Consider the following 18,887-nt stretch of genomic DNA (forward strand, 5'->3'; position numbering starts at 1 on the left):
TGAAGCAACTAACTGTACAATCTTATACACACCTACTCAGAAGTAAGTCCAACTGAATCAGACTATTATTTTCCCAGTAGGGCTGTATTCTTACCACATTATGTGAATGGTCCAAGTTTCTGATTTCATACACATATTAACATGAGAAATTTCCATTCATTCTAATAGCGCATGATGATTAGAGTGGAGGTCTGCAACAGAAGTGTTGCAGTGTAAAGTGCTTCCTTTAAGGCTTCCAGCTACTGCATACAATTTTCTCCTACTCTGACAGTCAGTCAGTCAGCATTTTTCCTTTGGTTTCATGTGACATAGGATGTATACTTGATAAAGGTAAAGGTAAACGGACCCCTGACCATTAGGTCCAGTTGTGACCGACTCTGGGGTTGTGGCGCTCATCTCGCTTTATTGGCTGAGGGAGCCAGCTTCCGGGTCATGTGGCCAGAATGACTAAGCCGTTTCTGGCGAACCAGAACAGTGCACGGAAACGCCGTTTACCTTCCCACTGGAGCGGTACCTATTTATCTACTTGCACTTTGATGTGCTTTTGAACTGCTAGGTTGGCAGGAGCAGGGAGTGAGCAACAGGAGCTCACCCCGTCGCAGGGATTTCAACTGCTGACCTTCTGATCGGCAAGTCCTAGGCTCTGTGGTTTAACCCACAGCGCCACCCGCGTATACTTGATAGGGAGCACCAATTTTTTGATGAGTATATCTGTGCTATTCACATGTTTACAACTATGTGTCATATTCACATATAGGGCTGCTTCCTTTATCTCAAAAAACTGCACAAAACATAACAAGTGATCACAACCTAACCTTTAAGGTGGTCAGTTTTCAGTGTTTACAAAGCAAGATGGATTTTATCCAACTACGTCATATTGAAAGCAGAACCATTGAAATCAATGCACCTAGGTTAGTCATTATTAATTTGTCTGTTGATTGCAATGCACCTACTACTCCATAACTTGGTCAGATACAATACATTATGTCCAAATAATCAGATACATTGTTTCAAGCTGTTTTTTTCTAAGCAGGTCAGCTTTATTAGTTGCAATTTTAAACCTGATAGCAAAATATATTATTTGTGTGTAATTTTAATCATGCCACTTGCATTGTCGTGAAAATTTAGTCTACACCAGAACATTCTGAGGCTGACTTAGCTGATAATTAAATTTCTTCGCTGTCTTGAAACAAAGGAGGCTCTTTATGCATTCATGACCCAGCTATCCTTTCCTCAGAAAGAAGTAACACACCATCATTCTGAAGTTAGGTTCTCTTACGCCTAACTTTTGAGAGAAACACTGAAGCAAATAGACTGTAGGAACAGTCATTTAATCCAAACAGCCAGCTGGCAAAACAGTAGAATTCCCTTCCATGCCTCACATCACTCAAGAAATGCAAATCTCAAATGGAATTTTCTCTACTTAGCACTGTGTTTTGTTTAGGATATTGGCTTCAAAGGCCACCCATTTCAGGAAGGCGTCTAGCTAACTTGCTTGTGCTGCTTTTATAGTTGCTGTGTTTTTATTTGTTTATTAAATGTTATATGCATTCTACCCATGTAATTGTTTAATGTTCTGGGAAGCTTTATTTCTACCTTATTTGAGAGGTTTTTGAGGAAATCCTCTGCAAAATGGCTTACAAGAAGCTTCAAAGCCAATTTACACATAAGACATATTACTATACTATTAACGACAGTGAACTAAAACCCAGAATAAGCAACTGTTTAATCACATCCATGCAAGCAACCTTTATTTACAACTCCCAATTGAAAGCTACAGAGAAGTCTTCAAGGTTTTTTTTAAAAAAGACACGAGGCATTGATAGTGGATGCTTATGTGGCCCCTACAAAAAAAAATGCTGATCAGCTATTTTATACCTTTATCACAGAGGATGAGGATGGAGATTGAATTATATACACAGAGGTTGGAGAATGGTAAACCTTTTTGTCACACACACAAACACACACGCACACTTATTCAACCTTCTTGATTTTGGTTTCTCTTCCCAATATTTCATCCTTTCCTTTTTTTTTCTATTTTCTTTCAACTCCCGCCCCCTACAGCCCTAGTATTTATTTTTAACTGAGGGAACACAGGGATAAAGTTAAATTACTTTAAATCTAAATGTGGCAGGATTTACCCCATTTAACATATGGAGATTAAACAAATACATCAAAAGAAAAACCTAATGTAATCTTTAGATAGGAAACTCATTTCAGGATAACAGAAGAGACTTTTTGAAATCCTTTTCTGATAAGAAATTATGCTGCTGAAGTTAGTTCAAACCAAAAGAGTTGTGATACAGATCCAAAATGTCCCTAAGAAGTTTTACAGAAGAATAGAACTATCTAGATGAAGATTAATTTTTATAACAGTATATTTGAAGTTACTGTTACTGAAATTAATACTACTGCTTTTTCTTCTTCTTCAGATAATGGGGAAGAGGATTATTATAAATAACTGATTCTAAAGCAGGATAAGTTCTTTTAAATGGGGATGTGGTTTTTTTCATCAATTGGGAATCACAGTAGATTAATCAGTAACATTTTTGATACATTGGTCGGCTCTAGTTTTGTAATAGTTTTTATTGTGATTGTTTGAATTTGATTTTCTTTTTTTTTAAATATATTTTTTATTAACAGGCCAATCAAATCACATTATTTCCAAATCACATTAGTTCCAGATTATACAGCCAGATTTTTAACTTTTTGTTGGGGGTACCCATACTTCAAGCTCCGAAAAGGGGTCCAAACATCACTTATATTACTGCTTTAATTAGACAGTTCTATCCAGTTCTGTCAAGATAGTCTCTTTGTTACTTTCCTCATCTTCTTGTTGTTCTCATATATTCCTTTCTTTGCGATCTCTGATAATCTTCACAAGCGGGTTGAAAACAAACATCCTCTGTGTGGGTTTTACACTTTCCAAAAATCATATCACATAAGGACAGATGCCATTCCACACCTCCGTAAAAAACTTTCCCTCAGTCTGTCCGTTGATTTCCCCAGGCTTGCCAAACATATCTCAGAGGGCTCTACCAGGTTAGATCACATTCTGAAAATCCTTCACATTCCGATGATCCTGGTCTTCCTCCCCCCGTCCTTCTTAGGCAAGCCTGTCTTAGTGAGACGCCATTTGAAACTGCATCATAAAACTTTCCTCCGTTCTGCAATGTTTACCAATCCTCTCTTTGAACAATAATTCACTCCACACAGTTCTTAAATTCCTGCTTGTGATTAATATATTGCAACAATTCTTCTCTCTGGGGTGGAGGGTTATTAATACTCACATAAGGCAAAAAAGAAAGAAAAGTTTTTTCCTCCACCCCCTTTCCGTTTCACTCCAGACATACCAGCCTTTTAATGGTGGTTCATCACTTGATTTAATTGTCCCGCCCGTCACTCCGCTCACAGAGATCCATTAATCAGCAGTCTTAACTCCCGATCTTCGCTTGATGTATGTGCTTTAGCTTCTTTCCAATTATGTATTTCCAATTATATATTTCGAGCCAAAGCGAACCAGTGCGCTAATTGGAGACAGCGTCAGAAGAGCCGACTTCACATGAGGGCTTGTGCCAAGTGTCCGCACCCCCTCCTTTCGAATCCAGGGGTGAATTATGGACACCGCTGGCAAGGCAGTCCCCCCATCCCCTTGGGGGGCCCAGGAAGGCTGCATACTTCCCATAGCAGCCTTTTAATTACCTCATGTGGGTCGGAGAGATGTTATTGTCGGCCAACTTCCAATGCGCCCCCTGGTAGTTATTATTGCCTTTGGACAATAGGCAATAGCATGGCTTTGCACAAGTATATTTCAGTGAAATCAATGATGCTTAAGCACACGTAATACAGTTAAACCATTTCCAAACAATATATCCAACTTCATGGGGATCATGGGGGCAGGCTCATTAGGTAGAATACTGGTGATTAAATGTACCTAAAAATGCCAGGCCTGTATACACAATAACAACATCAAATGTGGGACTACGAGAATAATCAGAAAGCATGAAGAATTATCTCTGAAGTCAAGTCATGATGACTAATCCTATGCATCCTATGCTCTAATTTTTTTAAAGTGGAATAAAAGCCATAAATCAGACCAAACCTTTATCCATATATTATAACCAGTTGCATTGGTGGGATGTTGCGTATTTTGATTTCAAGAGAGTTGGAAATAGTTTCTAGGCAGTTTGGCTTGCAATGCCTTGAGAGATCTTAATAAATTTCAGTAAAGGGACCTAATAAAGCTACAAATAGCTCCTATTAGTGTTTATGGAGAGTAAACAATAATAACCATTAGGCTCTACAGGACCCCAAAGAGCTTTACAAACAACTTTTTTAATTAAAGAAAAATCAGAAAGCAAAAGTATTGGTTGAGCAGTACAGCTCTGAGTTAAACCTCTGAATAAAACCAGTGTTCACTGTCATTTAGGTGGGGATTGCTGTGGTTTACATTATAAAGATTTTATCGCTGTTTGTTCTTATATGGTTTCAGCACCACCACCCCTGAAAAACAGATTAACTGGGTAGCTTCCTGGGCAGGCTTCCTGGCCATAGATTAAAGTTTGCTTGGTTTTGTTTTGTTTTTTTGTTTTTGTCTTGCAATGTGTAAGTACTAGAATTTTAGCCTGGTTTACGGAAGTCACTCTGATTCAGAAGTCACCACAAACAAAATTACAGTTAGAATACAGATGTGTGGCCCGCACAGCATGTTAAGAAGATAAGGAGAACCTCCTGGATTGGGCCAATGATCCAACAGGAAGCCTGACCGCCTGTTCTGGCAGGGTAAACGCCATACATATAAAGCACATTTAAAGCTCCATCAGATTTTGGGCACTGTGGTTTTCAAAGCTACAATTCTCAGCACCCTTGACGTCCTTTATTACCCATATGTTATAAACATTTGCACTTTCTTGGTGGTGCCACCACTAGGGGATGCCTGGTTGGTGTTGACTCATGACAGGCCTTTTCTGCTCTTGTTTATTGTTCCTGGATTGCCCTCCCTAGTGAGGTGTGCTTGTCTCTAGCATTATGAACTTTCAGGAGGAATTTTGAAACTTTTATGTTTTTGCCCAGGCATTTGGCAGCTGAAGAATACTGTTCCCGGCAACTATGAGATCACTGAATGAAATAATGTTTCTAACTGTAACTGTTTTTAGAACATTTTGTCTGTTTAAGGATGCCTTTAAAAAAAAAAAAAGTGTACGTGAGGTAGCTCTTAAGAGTAAATTCAGATCTGTAGTTGAAGCAGAAGGTGGCTGCTAAGTTGCTCAGTGGGGCTTCCTACCATGAACATGTTACATCTGCGCTGAAAGAGTTTGCACTGGCAGCCGGTTAGCTACTGAGCCAAGTTAAAGGTCTTAGTGCTTGTTTACTATGTCCTAGACATTTCAGGACTTGGTTATCTGAAAGAGAACCATTGTGCCATGGCCTACTCCATGGAGACTTCTCCATGGTGGCACCTACCTTTTGCAATGATCACCCCCTGGATATCAGGCAGGTTATGACTGTGGTGTCAGGAGCTCGTCCTACACTCGAGTAGGACCTTGGCAGAGACACATGCCCGACTGGCATGTTCTTCCCCTCCTGGTCTTTCTTTTGGGAGCTTCAAAAGTTTTCTTTTGCCTGAACATCACAGCGACCGATGCCAACAGACACCGGCAAACTTAGGGATCCACAGAGTCTTCGCAGTTTGTATAACAGACCTCAGCAACTCAGCATTTTGGCTAATCTACTTTACTTACATATAAACACACATGGAGCACAGCAACATGGCTCCCTCTCTCTCTAGCATCAGACAGCAAAGATAAAAAACAAAGGACAATAGTCCCACGTCATGGAACACAGTAACACAAACATCCTGTCTCCGTCACTTCCCACTCTGTGGAGTCAAAACATACACCGTCATGTGATAGACAAAAATCCCATGACTGCAATCATGGAGCAGGAATTCTAACATGTGGAACCCCCCCCCCCCATTAAAAATGTACCTGTTTACCTGTTAATTGCCATGGCCATTAATACTAGGTTCCGCTTTTCTGGTTAGTGAGACTAAATTTGTAACATTATTTTATACAGGGTGGATATTTGAACTTTAAAGGTAAAGGTAAAAGACCCCTGACAGTTAAGTCCAGTCACGAACGACTGTGGGGTTGCGGCACTCATCTCGCTTTATTGGCCGAGGGAGCCGGTGTACAGCTTCCGGGTCATGTGGCCAGCATGGCTAAGCCATTTCTGGCGAACCAGAGCAGCACACGGAAACGCCGTTAACCTTCCCGCCGGAGTGGTACCTATTTATCTGCTTGCACTTTGACACACTTTCGAACTGCTAGGTTGGCAGAAATTTGAACTAATAATAATAATAATAATAATAATAATAATAATAGACAAATTAGTTGATTTTACTGCATGATGTTGCTTGTGAACCGCCTTGGCATTTCTTCTTGAAATGAAAGGCGCCATGTGAACTATTTTCTTAAATAAATAACAAAGACAAGTTATATTTTTGTAAAGCCAGATAGTGACTAGCGCCTGAAAAACTGCGTGACCAGTTCTGTGCATCAGAGAGGATGCTTTGGGCTCATGGTTCCTGATAATCTGTAATGTTTTCAATGGTTTTCAAAAAGATTTTTATATTGACGTTCACCGCAATGACATTTTCTGAGAGCACAGGATATGTACTCTTATGTATATGAATAAATAAAAAGAACGGCAAAAAAACCAGTTGGGGGGCATGTGTGTGTCTCTGAAGTTCAAAAGTGTGTGTTTGTGGGGAGGAGCTCCGAGGATTCCCAACCCTTTGGGCAGCACCAGAGTTGTGCTTTGAATTGGAACCTACCCACTATGTTCTGGTTTGCTGGCTTTTTAACTTGTATTTATATGCTGTGATCTACGGAGGGTGGTATCCGAATTTAATAAATAATAAAGTTTTTCTATGTGAGAGACTTTGCTTGGATGTTTCTCCCACAAGGCTATTTCTCACTGGTAGCACACAGCTGTGTGACACCCCCAGGAAAAGTCTCCCTAGAGCATTTTCAAATACAGAAAGGACTCGAATAACCAACATTTTTTTTCTTTTAAAGAGTCTTGTGGAGCAGACAGCAGTTTGGATTCACCCTAAATGCCAGGTGATAAGATAAGCAAATCATGGAATAACTTTCGTTTCACTTTCGTTGCCTTTCCAGGAAGCTCAGAACCTATCCTTCGTAAACGAGTTCCATTTATTTATTCCATTTATCCATAAATTACATTTATTTATCCACATATTGAAGGACAGATCGTGAAGCTGAGGCTCCAATACTTTGGCCACCTCATGAGAAGAGAAGACTCCCTGGAAAAGACCCTGATGTTGGGAAAGATGGAGGGCACAAGGAGAAGGGGACGACAGAGGACGAGATGGTTGGATAGTGTCTTCGAAGCTACAAACATGAGTCTGACCAAACTGCGGGAGGCAGTGGAAGACAGGAGGGCCTGGCGTGCTCTGGTCCATGGGGTCACGAAGAGTCGGACACGACTAAACGACTAAACAACAACAACAACAACATCCACATATTTCCCAAGGATAGGTTCCGAGCTTCCTGGAAACAAATGGAATGGAATTTGCATACGTATTCTTTCCGGTAAGAACAGCAGCATGTAAGGAGACACACTCAGGGCAAAGCGATCCGGCGTGTGTGTGTTGTGTGTTGTGTGTTGTGTGTTGTGTGTTGTGTGTGTGTGTGTGTGTGTGTGTTGAGTCAGGACTGAGTGAGCCTCTTTCTACCGCAGGCAGTTCTGCAGGACTTTCAGACAAAGGAAAGTTTGTTCTCCAGACGAGGAAAGACTGCAGCGTGGCATTTAATAAATGTTTGCAGATGACTGATTTGTGTATGTGTGTGTTTGTGTCTGCGTTTGTGACCCCTCAACTACTGGGAAACACTCTTGTGCTTGTAAACTGACCAACGCAGCGGAGAAATGTTCCTTTAAAAAAAAAGTACTGGAATGATCGGAAAGATAATTTAATGAGCAACTCTTTAAAACCCAGAACATCTGCACAGTGCAGATTTGCTTTCGCGTACCGTAAAGGCAGAGAGAGCATCCAACTGAGCTTTTCCCCTCTTAAATTGAAAAAAATAAAATCCCCCAGCTAGAGCCATGAATCAAACTCAGTCATGTGACGGAGGGGAGGTACTGGGCTGGCTTGCAGCCAGTGGCAGAAGCTGATGGGTGGAACAAACAGGGCATGAAAAGACTAACATGACTAACGGATCTTAAGAATTGTGGCTCCTTCTCTGGATCTCCAGGAATGTAGGCACGGGCAGCCCTCCGCAGTTCTCCGGCCAACCTCCTGCCTCAGACTGGATCTGTTACTCACAAAGCAGATCTCCTTCTGCTTTGCGGGCTGAGGAAGGCTAGGGAAGAACATGGCCTGCATTTTGAAGGTAAACCTCTATCTGTTGCTTGAATGGCTTGGTTAGAGAGAGGGAGAGAGAAACCCGTTTGCTGCTCTGTGTATGCAGTCCTTACATGGTCCTGCTGCAGCTTGGTCGTACTGTAATTGTACATTTCTGAGCATTGATCCCCACCCCCCACCCCAAACCCCCGCCTCCAGCCCCGCTGGAATAAGGAAGACCGAGAAATTCAGAATCGCCCAGCTGTGGCTCATTTCTTCCTCTGCCATTCTTGTCTTTTTTTCCCTTGCATTGTTGGAGCTGCAGGCGAGCAGCTTGCGGGTGTTGGGAAAAGAGGGAAGGAAGGACTGTGCGCAGCAATGATAGGCTAGGCTAAGGAGAGAAGCGCCGGCTTCGCCTGCTTGACTTTCTTGTGTTTAGGTTTAGGAATTGCTGTAGGAGCCACAGTGGGGAGAGAAACAGCATTTCGACTGGGCCGGAGAGGGTGTCGTTTTCTTCCATCGGTGAAAACACCGGAGACGTTTTTCTTCTTCCTCTTCTCCCCTCCTACCCTGCTCTCCTCTTCTTTGGGAACCGACGCTGCAGAACTTATCACTCCTTGCAGATTTGCAACAACCGTACAAGTTGCTCCACAAGCACACGCGCCGACCCCCCCCCCCTTCATCAGTTTTCAGCAGAGCCCAAACCTGCCCTTAAATCTGTTTGAGACGGTCAAACTCCACAAAACATCTTCTGGCTGGCTTCCTCCCTGGGCAGCAGCGACATCCTTCTGGGTCCTTATCACCTTTAAGACCAGTTCTTTTAGATACAGGGCCGTGGGGAAGCCTCTATGGAAATAAATATAGCAGTGGTGGTATATGTGGATCAGAGGGCTTCCCAGGAGGCAGAAGTGAGGGGTAGAGAGAACACTAGTTGCCTCTCACAAACCACATTTTCAAGATGCATCAGCACAGCCACCTGAGGCACCTTCTTTCTGGCTTCGAAGTCTCCGCTTTTGCTTTACCTGTAAATGCATGCATGGCCTCTGCAGGCAACACACTAGTCTGATTGTTCAAGTCCTTCCCACTTATTATTCTTGCCCCTTCTTATTAGCCCCCAAGGTTCCTTACTCTGTTTCGTTCAGCTCTTCAGAGTTGTTTACTGAAATAGGTGTCCTTTGGGCGGAAGCCCCCAAACTTGAAAAGCACCCTCCCAGAATGAGAAATTGCAGCCAGCAATATTCTTGTGTTGGCCTTGCATGGTTTCACAATCATAGAATTGTAGAGTTGGAAGGGAGCCTGAGGACCTAGTCCAACCCCCCTGCAGTGCAGGAACATGCAGCTGTCCTGTACAAGGATCGAACCTACAACCTTGGCATTCTCAGCACCACGCTGAAACCAGCTGAGCTATTCAGGTTCTGCTTCTCACAGTGTGCCCTAGGATTAAGATATGCCCAACTTCTTGAAGTCCTTATTAGTACATATGCCAAGGAGGCTGTTTCCAAGTTATCTCATTAAGAAGCTCTGCTCCATTTATGGCAATAACTACACAGTTGGAAGAAACCTTATTCTGCGCCAGACCATTGGCCTGTGTAATTGACTACATCATGGGTGAGGAATCACCAGCCCATGGGCCTGTAGCACCTTTGCATCTGGCCTGCAACCTGCCCTCTTCCCCAGGGGCAGAGGGAGGCAGCCACTTCAAGGAACATTTGCTGGGAGGCAGGGAGTGGCCTGTGGCCTGTTGTGACTCTCCAGTGGGACACTCTGTCCTGTGAAGCAAGACTCCACTGCCAGCCTAGTTAGCTTCTGCATGTGGAAGTGGGAGTGGGCACTGTCTTGCTCTTTGCTCCAGGCAGCAGAATCGCTTTGACTGACCCTGACCGCCTGCCCCTCCCCATTACAAGAATTAAGAGTGCAAAACAAACTCCTATTTGTGCAAGTAGGGTATTCCCCCGCCCCAACCTCAATACTAGAAGTTAAAATACTAGAAATTAAACCTGGGGATTTCTGTGCCACTGAGCTGTCAACCTTCACTAGGCATTAAATCCACAGTCTCAGGGTTAATAGGAAGGCACCCTTACCTACTGAGCCAAAAGGCCCACTGGAGGAAAGCAGCGTTGCAACAAAGCATTGCCAAAATGTGATACTGAATTTGAGCTGTCCACATTCCACATTTGGCATTAAGTAGATACCTTCTCCTCTGTTTCAAACAGAAGCAAGAATGTGTATCTAGTTTTTGTGCCTTTATAATGTTCACACCTCACCTAGAATACCTTGAATAATATGTAAGAAGGATTCTTATTAGACTTGGAAAGATGATCTTGCTCAGACCAACCTTCACTCTCCCCACCTCCCCTCTTCCAGAGGCAATTCTTAGACATCACAAAAGTAGCTAATCCCCTTGCTTTTAAGGCTGTGGGCTAATTTAATTATATAGATGGCTATCAGAAAGATGCGGAAAGGTTAACCAGAGCCACTGGCTTAGTCACTGCTACATTGTTCTAAGAAGTTTCCAAACGTTATGGAAACTGGTTAAAATAAACAGAAGTATACCTTTAGAAGTGGATGAACAACTCAGTTTCCCAAGGACTCTCGAAGGACTCTGACAAGGGGGAGTGAACTGGCCAGGCCTAAATGTGTCACCTCAGAAGCAAGCCCTGTAGAGTTCAGTGAGATTTACTCCCAAATAAGTGGATATAGATTACAGTCTAAAAGTTATTTTTTACAGTCTAAAATTTATTTTTCATATGCCACTGTTGGATATAGAAGTTTAGGTCTTCTCTGCAGATCTTATAGGTTATCCCCCCAATCCATTATTTAATAGTACTATCAAGATATGACCCTTTCCCAAGCTATTATTTTCCTTCACTGAAAAAGACTTAACAAGCAGGAGTTGTGTAACCAAACCAGTATTGGCCAGGCTAATGCTTAATCTTGTTATTGCAGGAGGGTGTGAGGATAAAAGGAGGAAGGGATACTGGGAGATTAGCCACACCATAAGGCAAGCGGCAATGTTGTTACAGTTAAACATCACTCAAGGAAAGTGATCTCAAATAACATCTCTCCAATGTTTACAGAATTGGCTCCAAATAATGAAAACTGAGTTTACATTCTATGGGGTGGCTTTTTGCTCCCCCGATTACAAAAACGTCCCACCCAAGCTCTTCAGTGAAACTTATTGCTTTTGTCCAGTAAGGGCTTTTTATTTTTTTGACAGATTTTATTGCAGGGGTCAGCAACCTATTTCAGCCGTGGGCCAGTCCACCATCCCTCAGACCATGTGGTGGGCCGGACTATATTTTTTGGGGGGAAATGAACGAATTCCTATGCCCCACAAATAACCCAGAGATGCATTTTAAATAAAAGGACACATTCTATGCATGTAAAAACACGCTGATTCTCGGACCGTCTGTGGACCGGATTGAGAAGGTGATTGGGCCGCATCTGGCCCACAGGCCTTAGGTTGCCTACCTCTGTTTTATTGCAATGGCATAGCACTAGGCTATGATGGCTGGCTTCTGTGTTTCCATCATGCTTTCAGATGCAAGACAATAAAAAAAAATAATCTTAGAATGCAATGGACGATGGTGTAGGAAAGGGCAGTGAAACAGCAAAGTTGTTTACATGGTGGCAACTTTTATCTCCCCACCCCTTGCACATTTTGGCTGAGAGGTGCATAGTGCATAATCTCTAGCCTCTTTGAAAGGGCTCTGGTAATGTCTTACCAGAAATGCCAGAGCTTTGCTCCTGCCTCATCGTATCGCTGGTCCCCAGCACCTTGTACGTTGACTCTATGCCCTATTAATAACTTACTTCTTTTGGTCAAAGGAAGTTAGGCACTTACATTCTGATAATTGTCATTGGATTTATGTCTGCTCGCCTTTCCTGTACACAACACAGGTTCTTTAAATATGTGCAGCTGACAGTGGTTCTTACATCAAGCAGTTCTGCACAGTGTTCTAAAGAGAGTAGTAGACACATCAATATGAGACATGTAATTCATTATTTATTTTTAAACCGAATTTGCATAGCTGCCCCATGGCTTAAGTTCTCTGGGCGCCTCATGAAACAATTAAACCATTAAATCAAGCTATTAAACCTAAAAACACAATTAAAACTTCACCGTGTAACTGGAAAAAAGAACCAAACAAACCATACCTACAAAATTTTCCTCGCCTGCCCCGTACATCATGCAAGAGACAACGGTTTTGCATGAGGCTGTGGTACAATAGAGACGTGGTGCCTTTGAGATATGGGCACTTCTTTTGTTATCTGTCATCTGTGGTAGAACAGGTTTTGCAAGCCTTTGAAAACTGACAAAACCTACAAGATCTGTTTACTAGAGACAATTGTGGAATGAGTGTACACACCACAAACATTGACGCCTGCTCCACATCTTCTCCATCATTCTGAGGCAACCATTGCATGCCTCTTGCGATAGACTTTGACCAGCCCCTTCTCACGCTTTAAAAACATGCATATGTGCCCAGTTCCCTACATTTATTTCCCAAAATTTGATTAGGTAATGGTTATGACAAAATTGACCCTTAGCATGATGACAGGGTACAATGATCTGAGTTATAAAGGATCTGACTCACCCAGTCCTGACGGTTAACATCTGCTGCTAAGTTCGTCATTCCCCTTTAAGATTAATGGGAGCAGAGTCTAAATGGAAATATGTGAAACTTGTTTTCCTTGCTGTTCCATCAGGTTTTGTGGAAGCCACGTGGCTGTTTAAAAAGCTTGTTTTGTGGTTTCTGAAACCATGAGAAGATCTCTGACCTTGCCTTTAAGAGTTGTGCTTGCAGTTACCTGTAGTTCTTAAACATCTGGGGAAGTTGAGGTGTAGCAACATTGTATTTATGCATGGGGCAGTAGTTATGGTGACAGTAACTACTTCATAAACAGTGATAGCCCACGACTTCCTCAACTGTGAATGAGTGCTATGTGCTCCTTCTTCCCCCATCCACCCCTTTCCTGGCCTGTTGTTCTGATGTTAAGTCACTGCTCCCAGGTTTTAACATAACAAGGACTCTGACTTAATGCAATCTAGGATCTCCATTGTAAAGCTAGTGCGGAATGAAGGGAATACAAGGCGTGAGTGTGTGTCTATGGCACACATACCATGGTTACTGAAGCTGTGGATGATGGTCCAAACACAGCCAGCGAGTTTTCAAGGGGTTACTTTGCAGCTCTGTGTAATCTGAGTCCATTTCCAATTTTTAGGATTTCGTGCATTTTAGTCTATACAGGTCTCAAGAGATTTTGCCCTTCCATCAGTTGATGCGTTGGTTGGAAGCTTCTTTCTTCTCCTCCACCCCTTAATAAGAACACTCAGGCTAGCAAATACTGTGTACACCCAGCCTAAATAACTTGTGACTCATGAGGTCAAGCACAACCCACCAGCCATATATTGTGGTCTGCCAAGTACTAGCCAACTCTCTGCACTGTGTTTTTGCAAAATTCCAGACAGGCACTCAAAACAAGTGACTTGCCACAGGTCCTGAGGGCCATCATAGATGGATGATGAGCTGTGGTCAACTTGGTAGGTCACAACTACTGCAAATCCATTATAAACCATGCACTAATAATAATAATAATAATAATAATAATAATAATAATAATAAATTTTATTTATATCCCGCCCTCCCTAGCCGAAGCCGGGCTCAGGGCGGCTAACAACAATCAAACAATCAAACAATCAGATAATCGCACATTCTAAAAATATTTCATTATAAAAATCAAATTAAAATCAAATTAATGGCAACTGATTAAGCAAGATTCTGTGCAGGTTGCCAGAGGAGGGAGTCAGGCTGCGCCCTGACCAAAGGCCTGGTGGAACAACTCTGTCTTGCAGGCCCTGCGGAAGGATGTCAGGTCCCGCAGGGCCCTAGTCTCTTGTGACAGAGCGTTCCACCAGATTGGAGCCGCAGCCGAGAAGGCCCTGGCTCTAGTTGAGGCCAGCCTAACCTCTCTGAGGCCTGGGACCTTGAGGATGTTATTATTTGCAGACCGTAGGTTTCTCTGTGGGGCATACCAGGAGAGGCGGTCCCATAGGTATGAGGGTCCTAGGCCGTATAGGGCTTTAAAGGTTAAAACCAGCACCTTAAACCTGATCCTGTACTCCACCGGGAGCCAGTGCAGCTGGTATAGTACCAGATGAATGTGATCTCGCAGCGAAGACCCCATAAGGAGTCTCGCCGCGGCATTCTGCACCCGCTGGAGTTTCTGGGTCAGTCTCAAGGGCAGCCCCACGTAGAGCGAGTTACAATAATCCATTCTGGAGGTGACCGTCGCATGGATCACAGTGGCTAGGTCAGGGCAAGAGAGATAAGGGGCCAACTGCTTAGCTTGGCGGAGATGAAAAAATGCTGCCTTTGTTATAGCTGTAATCTGCGCCTCCATAGAGAGGGAGGTATCGAAGATTACACCCAAACTCTTAACGGACGGTGCTGGCACTAATTGCACCCCCGCAAGAGATGGGAGTTGCCCCCTCAATCCCATATCGTCCCGCCCCAGCCAGAGGACCTCTGTCTTCGAAGGATTTAACTTCAACCGGCTCCCACGTAACCATCCAGCCACAGCTTCCAAACATCTCGCCAGTGTGTCTGGGGCCGAGTCAGGATGGCCATCCATCAACAGATAGAGTTGGGTGTCATCAGCATACTGATGGCAACCCAGCCCAAAACTCCGGACAAGCTGGGCGAGGGGGCGCATAAAGATGTTAAAAAGCATCGGGGAGAGAATCGCACCCTGAGGCACTCCACACACCAAGGAGTGGTGCGATGACAATTCCCCCCCGAGCGCCACCCTCTGTCCCCGACCAGAGAGAAACAAGCGCAGCCATTGAAGGACTGTGCCCTGGATCCCCACGTCGGCAAGGCGGTGGTCCAGGAGTTCGTGATCGACCATGTCGAAGGCTGCTGACAGGTCTAGAAGAATCAGCAGCCCCGACCCGCCTCGATCCAGCTGCCTGCGGAGATCATCTGTTAGGGCGACCAGAGCTGTCTCGGTCCCGTGACCAGCGCGGAAGCCGGACTGGAATGGATCCAGAGCAGATGTTTCATCCAGAAACCTACCAAGCTGTTCAGCAACCGCTCTCTTGTAAGAACAAGTACCATAGTTAATCGCCTGGTTTGCATGTCACATTATATTAACCATGAAAATAATCCATAAATATTAATGTAAATATATATGTTAATATAGGGAATCTATAGTTTACCTCTTCAGGACAAACCACAAGCTATAAATCAATAAAAAATATCTTGCTTATAGCTCATGGTTAGTCTGGAGATAGTTAAACCATGGCCAGACTTGGCCCTCCAGCTCTTTTGGGAAAACAACTCCCATCATCCTTAGCTAACAGGACCCAGTGGTCAGGGATGGTGGGAATTGTAGTCCCAAAACAGCTGGAGGGCCAAGTTTGGCCATCACTGCTTTAAGCCAAGCTATGGCTTAACTCAGTGTGGTGCAGTAGCGAAACAATCAGAGAGGAGCAGAGTGGCTGCATTTGCCTCCCTGGGAGCTCACATACTTGTGCAGCCACACTAAGCCATGGATTGACTTAATTGCGATATGCAAATCAGACCTGTGTCTGTAGTCTTCCTAGCCTCGACATTGCCACAGTCTTTAAATCAGGCTCTAAACACAGAATATTGTTTCTCCTTTTGCATAGCCAATCTATGCCTAAAGGAAAGGGTAGTATTTTTTTAAATGGAAAGTACTATGGCTTATGTGTATTGTCCTTTTTATATTGGCACAGATGCTTTCCTAAGTTGGAACCAGATCAGAATATGTCTTTAAGAAAAGCAGGACTTTGTTGAGAAAAACTTGCTCACTTTGGGTGTTGCTCTTAGCTTCAGCAAATAGATTTAGCCAAAGTAACCCCTGGTACTTATGTGATAAAGAAACCCAGCTGGTGTGGTATTGTCTAGATATAATGAGGGCATTTTTCATAGATTATACACTTCCTTTTCCAAGGCTAGCATTTTCTTTTGTAAATCAAAATTCTTGTTCTCCTGATGTCAGCTTTTCATATAAATACAGCAGAGGATTACTGTATAAAGATTAGTGTCTGATCTTGGACGAATATGTAGGTTGGAGCTAAACTGAGAATCCATAAATGTGTTTCCATCATATTTTAGATTTGGCCGATGTGTGTGGTGTCAATAAAGAGTTGGCAGTGTTGAGAAGCAAAAGTTGGTGGTGTATTGTGGTTGCTCCCTGTTCCTTGGTATTTGAAAACTGAAGTTTGAGATAGTTATAAAGATGACATAACCAGCATTCATATGAAAAGCCTTGAGTTACAGTGTGATGCTATGCATGTTAAATCAAAAGTCAGCATCACTGAGTTCAATGGGGCTTTATTTCACATAAGTGTGCATATAAAATTGCACCTTAACTCACTCTCTTGCCGACTCTGTTTTTCTTGACAGAGATATCTCTAAAGTTATGGTCCATTGTAACCCTTTCATGTGGGAGGTATTTTGTTATTCTTATGGTTAGCTGAAGCTACCAAATTTACTGCGGGGACAATGTGTTATTCTTTACAGAATACATAACTAGTTGGATTAATTGCCACAAAACTGTTCTAACATTTGTCTAATTAAACAATCCACTGGCCTTTTAAATTCTGTGTGTATGGCGTATTGTTTTTATTTGTGATGCATTTTTGTGTGTGGTCTAAACCACTGAGCCTAGGGCTTGCTGATCAGAAGGTCGGCAGTTTGAATCCCCGTGATGGGGTGAGCTCCTGTTGCTCATCCCCTGCTCCTGCCCACCTAGCAGTTCGAAAGCATGTCAAAGTGCAAATAGAAAAATAGGTACCGCTCCAGCGGAAAGGTAAACTGTAATTCTGTGCACTGCTCTGGTTCGCCAGAAGCGGCTTAGTCATGCTGGCCACATGACCTGGAAGCTGTACAGTGGTGCCTCACAAGACGAAATTAATCCATTCCGTGAGGCTCTTCGTATAGCGGTTTTTTCGTCTTGCGAAGCAAGCCCATTGACAGTTTAGCGGATTAGCGCTATTAGCGGTTTAGCGGCTTTTAGCGATCAGCTGTTAAGCGGCATATCAGCGGATCAGCTGATAAGCGGCTTAGCGGCTTAGGAAAAGGGGGAAAAAAGGGGAAAAACCCGCAGGAACTCGCAATACATTTTCGTCTTGTGAAGCAAGCCCATAGGGAAATTCGTTTTGCGAAGCGCCTCCAAAACGGAAAACCCTTTCGTCTAGCGGGTTTTCCGTCTTGCGAGGCGTTCGTCTTGCGGGGCACCACTGTACTCAGGCTCCCTCGGCCATTAAAGTGAGATGAGCACTGCAACCCCAGAGTCGTCCGCGACTGGACCTAATGGTCAGGGGTCCTTTTACCTAATTCAGTAAGACGGCTGGTAGGTTCAGTATTGGTTATTGTGTTGTTTACAATCCGCCTATCCTGAGTGAGAGAGGCAGTGGCTGCATTTCAAGGTAATGCTAAACTGTTGTTTAATGTTATATGAATGAGCCTACATAGTTATTTCCTAGACTTGTACACTCTCTTCCCCACCTCCCCTCCCCTCCCTACTGCACAGCCAGGAGTTGTAGTTCCAAAACTAATGCTTAACTGTGGTGTGTCCCTTTATTTAAACCAACAAACTATGGTCAATGCTAGCTATGGTTAGTTTAAAAGAAGTTTGCTTCAAAACAAGGCTTATGAAATGGTTTTGTGTACAAGCTGTCTTGCATTTAATGTTAATTGCTGTTTCTGGTTTGGGCAGACATTGGTTTAAGTGAAAGTGGTGGCAAAAGTTTTCAAACATCTGTCAACTCCAAAGATAGCACCTCTGGAGTTTAGCTCCACAGATATCATTATAGTGCCTGTAATAGAAGATGGAATGTTCAAAATAGATTGACATTTAGGAATCGTACAAATTTAGAAAGAAAATGGATTGTTTCGTTAGCAATTTTTGAACCAGATGAAAACATTTCAAAAAGTTGGTAAGTGGCCCACAATCCTCATGCTCTTCTCACAGTGGCTCTGCAGGAATTCTGCTTGCTGACTTTGCTTTCCTGGGGCTGAACCAATTAAGTGAATCCTCTTGTGTGCTGGCTTAAGTAGAGGTCTGCTTCCTTTATGGGTGATTCTCTGCCTGTTAATTTTTCTTTTTTTCTTTTAAAGAAAGAAGAACCAGGCCTCACCTTGAATTTTGTTACTGCCCAACCAATTAAAAACACACTTTTACATGATTTGCTCTTTGCACTATATTTAAATTTAAGAACTTTTCATTACCAAAACGATGGAATAATACAGCATCAAGGAGTGACAGCGTATGCTTTATTGGCTCATTACTGTACAATCAAGTAGGGCTGTGAAGCTTCCCCAGGCATGTATTAATAGGCCCATAAAATCACTCTGGAGTATTTTCAATAATAATAATGACCATTATATTTTTTGTGAAGCTAAGAGAATGCATTTTTCTTACTGTGTATCCCTTGTCTTTAAATGTCACCATTCCCCCCACAAAGCAACCCCCCCCCTTTTATTAC

The 18,887-nt window shown here is 43.1% G+C and overlaps 1 protein-coding gene across 4 annotated transcripts in view; it reads left to right on the forward strand.

Annotated features, from left to right (window-relative positions):
- The window catches only part of ST6GALNAC3 (ST6 N-acetylgalactosaminide alpha-2,6-sialyltransferase 3), a 275,127-nt gene that overhangs the window by 16,791 nt on the left and 239,449 nt on the right, over positions 1 to 18,887 (forward strand). For 3 of the 4 annotated variants that reach the window (XM_079982583.1, XM_079982584.1, XM_079982586.1), the window contains exon 1: positions 8,125 to 8,417. The exons of the other annotated variant lie outside the window; for it this stretch is intronic. In XM_079982583.1, coding sequence (XP_079838709.1) covers positions 8,400 to 8,417 — 18 coding nt within the window. In that variant the 5' untranslated portion in view covers positions 8,125 to 8,399. Of the gene's footprint in view, positions 1 to 8,124; positions 8,418 to 18,887 lie in introns of those variants that run through there. 4 annotated transcript variants of the gene reach the window in all.

Source organism: Podarcis cretensis, assembly GCF_951804945.1.
Source record: "Podarcis cretensis genome assembly, chromosome: 6".
NCBI classification, from domain to species: Eukaryota; Metazoa; Chordata; class Lepidosauria; order Squamata; family Lacertidae; genus Podarcis; species Podarcis cretensis.